Source organism: Sus scrofa, chromosome 7, assembly GCF_054392235.1.
Source record: "Sus scrofa isolate SSC_HxYL_T2T_F1_AM1 chromosome 7, Sscrofa_HxYL_maternal_Yorkshire_Landrace_v2.0, whole genome shotgun sequence".
Taxonomy (NCBI): Eukaryota; Metazoa; Chordata; class Mammalia; order Artiodactyla; family Suidae; genus Sus; species Sus scrofa.
In genome coordinates this window covers 34,355,284-34,366,728 of record NC_139389.1, presented here as the reverse complement: position 1 = coordinate 34,366,728, position 11,445 = coordinate 34,355,284, and the positions used below count along the sequence as shown (strand labels likewise).

The 11,445-nt window shown below is 36.0% G+C and overlaps 1 protein-coding gene across 3 annotated transcripts in view; it reads left to right on the top strand.

Moving 5' to 3' along the window:
• Window positions 1–519: 519 nt before the first annotated feature.
• GFRAL (GDNF family receptor alpha like) overlaps window positions 520–11,445 on the top strand; it is a 58,615-nt gene continuing 47,689 nt past the window's right edge. The window contains exons 1-4 of one of the 3 annotated variants that reach the window (XM_084967777.1): window positions 520–592; window positions 2,590–2,635; window positions 7,070–7,204; window positions 9,286–9,438. In XM_084967777.1, the coding sequence (XP_084823903.1) occupies window positions 2,614–2,635; window positions 7,070–7,204; window positions 9,286–9,438 (310 nt within the window). In that variant the 5' untranslated portion in view covers window positions 520–592; window positions 2,590–2,613. Of the gene's footprint in view, window positions 593–2,271; window positions 2,636–4,694; window positions 4,822–7,069; window positions 7,205–9,285; window positions 9,439–11,445 lie in introns of those variants that run through there. The other 2 variants (XM_084967778.1, XM_084967776.1) reach the window with 2 other exon arrangements.

The window sequence follows — 11,445 nt, the reverse complement described above, 5'->3', positions numbered from 1 at the left end:
AAATATTCTAAGGAAGGAGTTCCCATTGTGACTCAGTGGGTTAAGAACCCAACAGAGTGTCTTTAAGGATATAGGTTTAATCCCTGGCCTTGCTCAGTGGATTAAGGATCCAGCATTGCCTTAAGCTGCGGCATAGTTCACAATTGCAGCTCAGATCCATTGTTGCTGTGGCTGTGGTATAGGCCAGCAGCTGCAGCTCCAGTTAAACCCCTAGCCTGGGAACTTCCATATGCCACAGGTGCAGCCTTTAAAAAATAAATAAATAAATAAATAAATTCTAAGGAAGGGGTCTATGGAGAAAGAGCACCAGTGGCACAATAAAATGCTAAAAGTCCCCTTCATATTTCAAAGATTTTAAACATGCAGGAAATCAGATCTACCCCAGACTCTTCAACTGTGGGATCCTGTTGGAGGAGGTTATCCAGAGAACATGACTGTACTTTGTCCTGCAAGCTGGACCAAGGCGATTGGAAGATAGATCCTCCCCTCCCCCGTCCTTGAAAGGTAATTCTGCCCACCGTTCTCACAGGCTTAGCCATTTCAGGGACGCAGCCTTGAGTGAGCTCTGTGTTGCTGAGACCATCTGAACTGCGTAAGTGACTGAACCCAGTTAAAGCCTCTCTATGAACTTTTAAGATTCTGGTGGGAAGGTGTGGAGACCTATCTGTCTTTTGTTCACCCAAGGCAAGCCTCCATGTGTAAATGCTTTTGCTTATTAAATCTGAGACCTGCCAACTGCAGTCACCTGCCCTTTTCTGCAGTCTCTCCTTGCCCTTTGTGTAAAGGGCCAGTTTGCAAACCACCAGAGACATGGAATCCCTCTCCAGCTTAAGCCATTTTTTTGTTTGGCTTATAGCGAAAAGAATAATTATCTTGGTAAAATTTATACGACATGCTTAGTGACTCGCCTTTTAAAAGGAGATCATTGATTAATTTTATAACATTATAATTATCTGTTAAATAAAAATGGAGTCAGTGGGTGCAGTCTAGCTGGCTATTTGTTGATGTCTTGTAATATAAATCCCATTACAAACATGATATTTATAGCAACCTTGGGTGCACTCAGTTCATTTTACAGAGGAGTAAATACAAATAATTTCTGACATAAAGTCATTGACCTACGCCTCCAGAGAAGAATAGTGTTACAATTTCAGTTTGTTGGACCTTGGAGGCTGTATTTTTTCCACCATACCTTCTGCAAACAAAATACACTGTAACTTATTTTCTAGTGAAAAGCAAATAGGGACCATTGCAACCAACAACCTTTCTGTTGTGTAACTGTGTACACACCAATACTCCTCTCCCGCCTCAAGAGAGTCGGTTATCCATGCCTATCTTTGCCCAATTTCCTGTTAAAGCCTTTGTTTTATTTCCTAAGCATCCATTACAAAAAGATCTCAAACTATTTTCCAAGTGGCAGTGTCATGCTGTCCCCAAGTAGATGATGTGGTCTAGGTTCTTGTGTGTAAGAAATCAAAGAAAGATGAGATAAATAATGCCTGTCTAGTCCATTCAAAATACTACAGATTGGGGAGCTATAAACAACAGAAATGTTTTCCTCACAGTTCCTGAGCCCGGAAGTCCAAGAGCACGTTGCCTGCACAGTCATGTTCTCATGAAGACTCTCTTCCTACCTCATAGCTGGCACCTTCTCATCATGCTTCCACGTGGTGGAAGGAGCAAGGGACACTTTGGAGGTTCTTCTTTAAGACACTGATCTCATTCATGAGGGTGGCACCCACCACTTTACTTCCCAAATGCCTGACCTATTCATACCATCTCCTACGGGGTTTAGGATTCCAACATATGACCTGGGGCGGGGGGACACAAATATTCAAACCCTAGCAATGCCTCTCATTGAATCCCAGAGAAAAATAGTATCGAGTGACACACACAAGGGGATGATTACCTTTCCAGGGGAACAGGAAATTTTTATATCTCCATAAGGAGTCATTTCATACACACGGCCCTATTTGGAGGGTTAGAGGAACTGCAGTTAAAGAAGCACAGCTTTTAAACACACTGGGGTTCGGGGCCCCTATGAAGAACCCTTCTTGTCCGGGAAGATGAAGTGCACTAGTTTGGTCCTAGTGAAACTTGAAATCCACATACATTTTCCTGGGCTGCTTATTATCCCTTTTCTCCTTTTCCCTACTTCTCAAAGTCATAAAATCGCCTGAATGATTGCTGATGAATGAAGTAGAAATTGAGCATGCGCAAGCATCTAGGAAAATTTTGAGTTATAGTTGGGAGGCTGGTACACAGTGTAGTATTCTAGTTGAAGAGGGAAACAAGCCACCTTTTTTTTTTTTTCTGAATGTGCAGAGTATGTATCATTTCCTAGTATCTGGCTTCTGGGCTTTCTTGGAAACATAATATCTGCGATCAGTACACTCAGAAGAAAATAATTGAATTTGGACATAATTAGGAAAGTTCACAGCTCAGGAAAGATGGGTGAGGAAGTAGTGACATAGGAAGCTGACTTCAATCGGGGATGCTCTTAGGAAGCAGGAACACAAGCTGAAGCCTTATTCTGGACAGTTGCAGTTAAGAAGGTGGTGAGAATAAACGCATCTGCTTTCCTTCCAGCTGAACAGCCCCCAGCGGTCCACCATGATATACTTCATTTTCCTTGGTAAGTGATTTATGCTCCTGGTTTATCTGAATTCATAACACCAAGTCTTCATGAACCGATGCTGTCCCATGTAACTTAATTGTCAGTTAAGCTAACAAAGGCTTATAATTACAAAGTATTAATTACAAATGTGTACTTTAACATTAGCTTATTGCTTTTGCAAAACTGTATACTTACTTTGACTCATTTGTAACTCTAGAAAATGCATAATGTGAGAATTGCATTAAGCACTCAGGTTGCTTCTTTTTTTATACCGTGTAATCCAACTACTCTGAGTAATAGATTAGGATTTATAGAATTTATGGATATACTCACTTTTCTAGAAATGAAACCTTCCAGTACCTATTTACAAGTTATAGGGTGACAAATTTTCAATTATTATCTATTTCTGTTTGAAATTAAAGTAGATTAAGTTAAGCCATTGTTTTCTTGATTTTAGGTGTTAATATTTTTTAAGTAGAGTCAGTTATTGGGGGAACACTATGCCAAATGCTTAACATTTTAGTTAATTTTCATAAGCTAAAGTGTAAACTTATCTCTCTTGTATTGGGTAGTGTGAATGTCTTGTTAGATGCTGGTAAAAAAGAAGTTATTTATACTTAAAGTAGAATCTATGAAGATCTAGTTGCTATCTGTGATATTGAAGAAGCTATTATATTTTATTAGCATTCAGTAGACTCTACTCCTTGAATTCAGAAAAAAAGGATAGTTGTGATTGTAGCTGAATATTAATAATTCACTCATTAAAACAAAGACAGTGTATTTTCTGCTTACTCTCTGCTGATAGATATTGATGAATAAAGGCAAACTTGTGGCAAGAAAACAAAGAAGTTATTTGAAATTATGCTGAACATAAAAGAGTCAGAATAAATCAAGTCAAAGAAAATTAAGGCAAGAAGGAAAGGAATATTTTATATATTTTCAAGATTGGGAGGTTAAAGAAATAGTTATTCAAAATTGCACTCCTTGTATTTATTCTAATAATATTTCCTTATTTCTATTATTTATAATAGGGAAAAATATAAGAGACTTTAATTTTTATAGATCAGGCAGCAATAGAATGAACCACACAAAATATAATGCAACCTCATTACAGCCCCTGTTGAAAAGACAGTGATGGACTCTTGTTTTCAACTTTCACTTCTAAATTACCCCTGACACTAGGTTGCATGAAGGAAGGAAATCATATCGAACACTGTTAGGGTCCAAATTGTGCTATTTGATATGTTTAATTGCTATTTCCCATAATACATTGTTCACAATTCTTGCTCAACATCATTTAAATAGGTCTTGTGATGTGGGAAAGTTCCATAGCCAAATAAATCTGAGACACAGTGAATTTTTAAAGCAGAGCAATTCACATCCTAACGAGCCTTCTATCTCTTTAGAAGGTAATACAATGTGCAACATTCTCCATCTTATTTATTTTAAATAGAACTTGTTTCTCACTTAGCATTTCAAGAGAATACTTAAAAACTCCTGGCTTAAATACATGGCCACAAATCATAGTGGGGAGTGGACAAGATTTTGGAAAGCTAAAGTTATTTTGATTCTTCTGGGCCAAATCATTGAGGTGGTTTTCCTAGTTGATTCTGTATTTCATGGGGGTAATAGGTAGAAAATCATGTAAAGTCAATAATCAAGTTTATTATTCAATCCCAAAATCTAAATATGAAAGAAAATAAAACACATTTAGGAAATATGTAGAACTTCCCATATGTAGGATTCATTAAGGATCATTGTACTATAATACCGGTGAGGTTTTGATGATATATCCAGGAGACCATCACCTATAACTTTCTTGAGAAAAGTATTCAGTAGATATAATGATCAAGGACAAATAAAATTTTAATTTCTTATAAATTGAGTTTCTGACATAAAATCCCTACTTTAGGATCTTTAGCAAGCTGGATTAAAACAAGTAACCTTGGGCCAGAATCAAAGTGGCTCTATTTCTCTTTCTCCAAGCTTGCTAACCTAGAAGAGGAGCTTGGCTAGATGAGGCTATCTGTGAAGACATGAAAAAAACAGAAAGCTGATATGTCAATTTCCACTCCAGCCCTCAACAAGAAAAATGTGACCAAGCCACACCCATGGGCCCAATCTTCAAATGCAGTGACGCAACCAGTAGTACATATGGTCCAATCAGTTGTCATGAATTATCCTTAGAAGATGTTTGGAAGGAGGTAAGATTAAAAAAACAAAAAACAAAAACAAAAAAAAAAAAACAACAAAGATGTTATGGCTTAACTTGAAGCCTATAACTCTATGTTGTGACAGGTGGTTCATAATTAATATCATCTTTTTAAAAATTCAAATAATTTGCCTTTGATTAAGATAAGCTTGAAGTCTCAATTATATAGTTAATATACAGTCTCTATAACTCAGTTGTAGTTTCCATATTTTCCTGTGGATTAAGCTAGTGTCAGTTTGTATGCTTGCAGAATCAGTTTGAGTAATTGGCATGTATATTAAACTAACGTCACTACTTTCTTGATATTTTAAAAAACTTGCTGGAATCTTTTCTTTTCTACCTGAAATAACTTGTAAATATCTGGAAGGTGTTATTTTTATTGAATATTATCTTATATATTCAGTTACATTATTATTTATATTTACTCATCCGTATACTGCTGTTCAAGTTGGTGTTAGGTCAACATGCATTTACTGAATATCTATAATGCATCATTGTGCTGCTTGTGGGGATACCATTATGAATTACCCCTAATGCCTACCGAGTAAAACCCTAGAATCTAGTGGTAAAGACAAATACATAAATACGTACTTTCATTACAGATCAGTAAATGCTGTGGATGCGGCATTCTTGAGATTGTAGCGAATCAGGTGAGGAGTGTTAAATTCAATGTGGATGTAGGAAAAAAGATATTGAATTCAGAGAAAGATTCCATAAAATAGGTAGTTGCTGTCTTGAGTCTTAAAGGATAAGAAAAGGGTTATTCCAGAGGAAAAGAAAAGGAGTGCCTGTTAGTGACCATGCAGAAAAGAGTCAGAGGTACAACCCAATATGGAGCAGTTGAGAAACTATCAATGCTCAAAGACCCCCAAATTCCACATGGTGAAGAATATGAGAGTCACGCAGTGGAGAACCATCCAATGGATAAAGCAGAGAAATGGCAGGACTAGGTTGGTGCATTAGGCAGATTAGAGGGGTGTAAAGAACCTATCTGAATAAGATGGACCTGCAGGCAGACTGATGAGTTTGTCAAATATTCAAAATGAGACTTGAACTATGCAAGAGCCATATGGGAGAGTGAAGTTGAAGATAGAAAAGAAGCCAGTCATGAACCCAAGTTTCCTAGAGTGGGTGCTTTTGTGCGTGGTGGAATTGCTGCTGAAGTAGGGTGGTCCAGCAGGGCGCAGTGACGATGAGGACAATATCAATGACACTATTATCTGGAAGTGTTCTGAAACGTTTAGGTGGAGATCCCAGGATCTCTGACGGGAATGCTGGAAAATAATGGGATTGAATTAGACATTTGAGAATCATCAGTCTAGAGATTTTAATGAAAAACATAAGTACATGGAATTGTCCACAGAGAGTGTGTAAAATGAGACTGGGAAAAGTCTGAGGACAGAACCTAAGCCACAAATGTACTTTAACAGAAGAGTAAGAGGATCCTGGGAAGAATTGTAACTATGGTCAGAAAGTATCAAATGAAAAAGTATCAAGAGAATTAGAAGGGAGGGTTGCCAAAGAAAAAGAGTTTCAAAAACAAAATAACAACAAAATTCCCAAGACAAAAGTAGGCAAGAGGAAGTCTTTTTTGTTTTAATTTAATTTTATTAGAGTATAATTGACTCACATTGTTGTCTTAGTTCAGGTACACAGCACAGTGAATCAGTTTTACATATACATGTATCCATGATTTTGTCCCATATAAGTTATTACAAATTATTGAGTAGATTTTCCTGTGCTATTCAGTAGGTTCTCATTAATCATCTATTTTGTACAATAGTCTGTATGTGTTATTGCCACCCTCTCAATTTTTCCCTCTCCCCAGCGGTTTCACCTATGGTAATCCTAAGATTGGTTTTAAAATCTGAACTTATTTTAAAAGCAGGATGAAGTCTTAAAACTATTAAATTTAATGTTATGGGGATGATTGGGGGGCATGTTTAAGAGTAATTTCAATGGAGCAATAGTCATAACAATAAATTATAATTTGAGAAAAGAACAGGGAGTAAGAAAGAAAGAGGGCAAATGTAGACTTTTTATTTAAGAATCTTATATAAGAGAAACAGATCTATAGCCAGAGGGGGAGTTAGGATCCATTCCAGTCTTGTAATGATTTTATCACATTTTATTTTTCATAGCTCTTGTCTTTATCATTAATAATTCAGGTTTGAGGTAAACAACTGCCTTGTTGTAATACTGCTGTGGTTTTCATTGTTCTGTTATTGCTGTTCTTCAAGCTGTGGGACTATACTTGGAAAATGAATCCACTTCCCAAACCACTGATTGCACGTACTTAAGAGAGCTCTGCCTAAATGATACAGATGGATGTAAACAGGCCTGGAGAATAATGGAAGATGCCTGCAATGTTTCAGGTAAAACAAATGGATTAAAATACACTCAAATAATTTCTTTTCACTTAGATAAAAATAGGATTTCCTGTTTTCTTTCCCTGTCTTAGAAAATAGGTTTGTCTCTAAATACCTTCCTTAAACTTGGTATTCAAGTGATTCACCTTCAATTAGTTATTAGTGAATTTAGTTACAAAAGAGTATTCTTGAATTAGTGAAGGGCCCTAATGCATTGACACTGCAGCCAGCTTTATGCAAGATTTCAGATTATTTTTTGACTCATCTCATCACATGTAATGTTAAAACTGTATACTTGCCTTTCAGGAGCATGGAAACAATTTTTACGTACTGTTCCTTTGCTTATATGTTAATATGTCAGCGATAATGTAGGAAAATAACATTTGTGATGATCAAACACATTATTTATTTGCATGTACATAGCTTGAATTTTATATTCTTGTGACAAATACACTGCTTTCCATTCCAACTATGTCAAGAACAGGTTAAAATATATTTTTATTTTTAGCTAGTTGTACATTCCAGACATTTGAAGGAAGGGCCATGAGATAGAGATTAGAAAATCACTGTCATTTTTGTAACAGAAAAAAATTTTTTTGAGTTTATGAAGTAGCTGAATATATACCAAATAAGAGCTTTATAGTAACACTCCATTCCCTAAAAGTAGATTAACTGATTATGCAGTAGGACATTGCACTAACAGCATATGACAAAACTTTTCAAAAAATCTTATTGCAACACAGTACATTTTATCAACTTGTATAATGAATATTATAATACCATAAAAACCCAACGAACTTTATGGCATAGTCAGTAAGAGAAATCCAAAGTGAAAAATAATATTCTTCCATGACTCATGTTGCTTCTCCAACCACTTCATGAAGAATAAATTCTGTATTGCCTCTAATTCTGCCCACTTCCCAAAGATGTAAGGTGGAGAGTGTCAGGTTAAGAGGCAACAACTCATAGTTCTGACAATGCCAGTATGCATAATCCCCACCATCAGAGCTCCTGCCCAGCCACAAGACCTCAAGGAATTACCTAGAATGTACAGGAAAGAGTGAGATTGCCTTCTCTTCCCTGCCCCTGAAGAGGGTACATGGGATGTTCATGTGCCAAAGAAAGTTATAGGTCTCTTATCCAACATTCTCATTATAGTTCTGGAAAAAAATTTCAAAGGCAAATTTCTTCCCAATAACACAATAATTTTAAGAGGAGCATAAAGGACAATGACCAAAAAAATGTTGTTTTGATGATGAAGCCCCTTGTTACACTGTATAAGGCAATCTAAAATATCCCATTCAGTGTGTCATGAATTACAATACATTTATTGATTTGCTATACAAATAGCAAGTCCTTGGCAATGAATGGTAATATTTGCATAATTATCCCATGCATGAAGCCGAAATAGAAGTATTCTCAAAGACACAAATGAAATGGACTCAAGTAGTTTTATTCAGAAAAATGAATAAAAGAAAATTGTTGGGTAGATGAATATGGCCTTTTAAATTAAAGCAGAAAATGAGATATTGGTAACTATGGAAAGACTCGCTTTTCAATAGTATTTATTGGGTGCTTTCTAAGTGTCAGGACCGCCTCATTTTCCATGATAAATTTAGAGCCACCTGCATGTCTCTTATTATGATCTTGGAATAATATGCAAAATAAAATAGCAGATAAAGACCAAAAAGCTAATATAATAGATAAACTGAGAAAATAGCTAAGATTACTGAGCATTCTGGTTGCCTCGTATAAGGGTGGCCTTGGTTATGATTAAAGAGAAAAAACTGACATTCTAAGTGGGGACAATCTCTTTAAAATACAGAAAATTTTAATCTATTTTAGAAATATTGGGGGAAAGATAGTAGAAACAGATTTTTTTTTGTCTGAAAAGTCAATTATATGGACATGCTGTGGCAACCCCAGATAACTTCACTATAATAATTAATTACTAAAATTAATCTGTTAAAAGCTTTGGGTAGGGGGATGCTACCCAAAGCTTTAACATACCTTGGCTACTTATTGGGACTCCAAAATTATATTCGGATTAATATCTAGAATGCTATATGTTCGATTGTGAAATCCAGGCAACACCTGCCAGATGAAGGATTCATCCAGCTGTAACCAGAGCATCCAGTCCTTAGCAGAAAGCAATTTCCAATTTAAAGATTGTCTCTGCTCCGATGACCTCTATTGTACTGTTAACAACTTGATTGGAAAAAAATGCACCAACGAATCAGGTAATACCTTGCTATGTGAAATATTTACTGTCATGAAAATGAAAAGAACAATGTCAAAATTAACCACATCTATGTAATTTGATGAACGCTTTTTTTCTGTCGATTTGATTGATTCTTCATGCAATTTAAGGTTCTGTGGGTTCTGGATCTCAGTAAGTGCATAACATATTTCTAGAACTACTAATTGCAATTCCAAGCTTCTTTCAAGTATAATTCATTAGAATTCCAGAGTCATTCATTTAATATATTTATCTGTGGGACTCACTAGGGTGTTGTGCAAGACTTAAATGATAGAAGATGAATATGGTATTATTTCTGTTGGTAAAGAATGGCAAGGTCTCCTGAGAAAGACCAAAGTATAATCACTTACCTAGAATTATGCTAGCCTTTGGATATGAGCATATGATCACTTAATGTGCACGGATATGTGTCATCCAATAGCCCTAAAGTGATCTATTTCCAGATCCTCAGTGTCCCTAGGTACTCTCTCTGAAAAATATCAGTTTGGTCACCCGTTTTCACAGAGTTCTCACCTCTTCTATAGGAATCATCCTTCTCCCTCTTTTCAAGACAGAGGTTTACCCCCCATCTATCTTGAAAGGTCCCATTGCCCAACCCCTCCAAGCTACTGGATAATTCCTGTTCCATAATTCTGCCTTGTCCATAATTTCATGTAGAGGGAATTATACAACATGTAGCCTTTTGAACCTGTTTTCTTTTATTTAAAATAATACCTTTGAGATTTATCAGAAAATCTATTCTCTTTTTTGAAGAGTAGTATTCCATTGTATGGTTATACCACAAACTGGTTATCCATTCACCACTGAAAGTCATTTGCATTATTTCCAGATTTTTAGAGATTATAAAGCTGCTACAAATATTCATATATAAGATTTATACAAATAGAGGTTTTTATTTCTCTTTGGTAAAAATTTAGTGGGTCATATATTAGTAAAGTGTGTGTTTAACTTTATAAGGAGCTTTCATACTATATTTCAAATTTGAAGTAGCTATAAATGTATGAAAGTTCCAATTGCTTACATTCTCAGCAGCATTAGAGTTTTGTTTTGTCTTGTTTTTTTTTTTTTGCCTTTCTAAAATATATTAAATGGCATCACATTGTCATTTTAACTGGCACTTAAAATAACATTGATCATATTTTCGTGTGCTTCTGTGCTATCTATATGCAGATTATTTGGTAAAATGCCTCTTCAAGATTTTGTCCATTATAAAATGGACAATTGAGTTTTGGCTTTTTAATTAAGTTTTAAGATATTTAATTTTTTCTTTAATATTGAATAGGGTTTACTAGAATATGTGTTTTGTAAATAGTATTTCCCAGTCTGTGTCTTTTATTTCCTTAAGAGTGCTTTCAAAAAACAGAAGTTTTTTGTTTTTTGTTTTTTGTTTTGTCCTTTTAGGGCCTCACCCATGGCATAGGGAGGTTCCCAGGGCAGGGGTCTAATGGGAGCCGTAGCCACTGGCCTATGCCAAAGCCACAGCAACACCAGATCCGAGCCGTGTCTGTGACCTACCTATACCACAGCTCATGGCAATGCCGGATCCTGAAACCCACTGAGCGAGGCCAGGGATCAAACCCGCAACCTCATGGATCCTGGTCGGATTCGTTTCTGCTGAGCCACAACGGGAACTCCTTTTTTTTTTAATTTAATGAAGATCAACGTATCAACTTTTTTTCTTTTATGAATTATACCTCCGATACTGCATTCTCAGAAATCTTTTTATTTATTTATTTATTTATTTAATGTTATTTCCCCAATACAATTATTTTTTTCTACTGTACAGCATGGTGACCCAGTTGCACATACTTGTGCACATGCTATTTTCTCACATTATCCTGCTCCATCATAAGTGACTAGACATAGTTCCCAGTGCCACACAGCAGGATCTCATTGCCAATCCAGTCCAAAGGCAATAGTTTGCATCTATTAACCCCAAGCTCCCAATCCACCCCCTCTCCCCCTTGGCAACCACAAGTCTATTCTC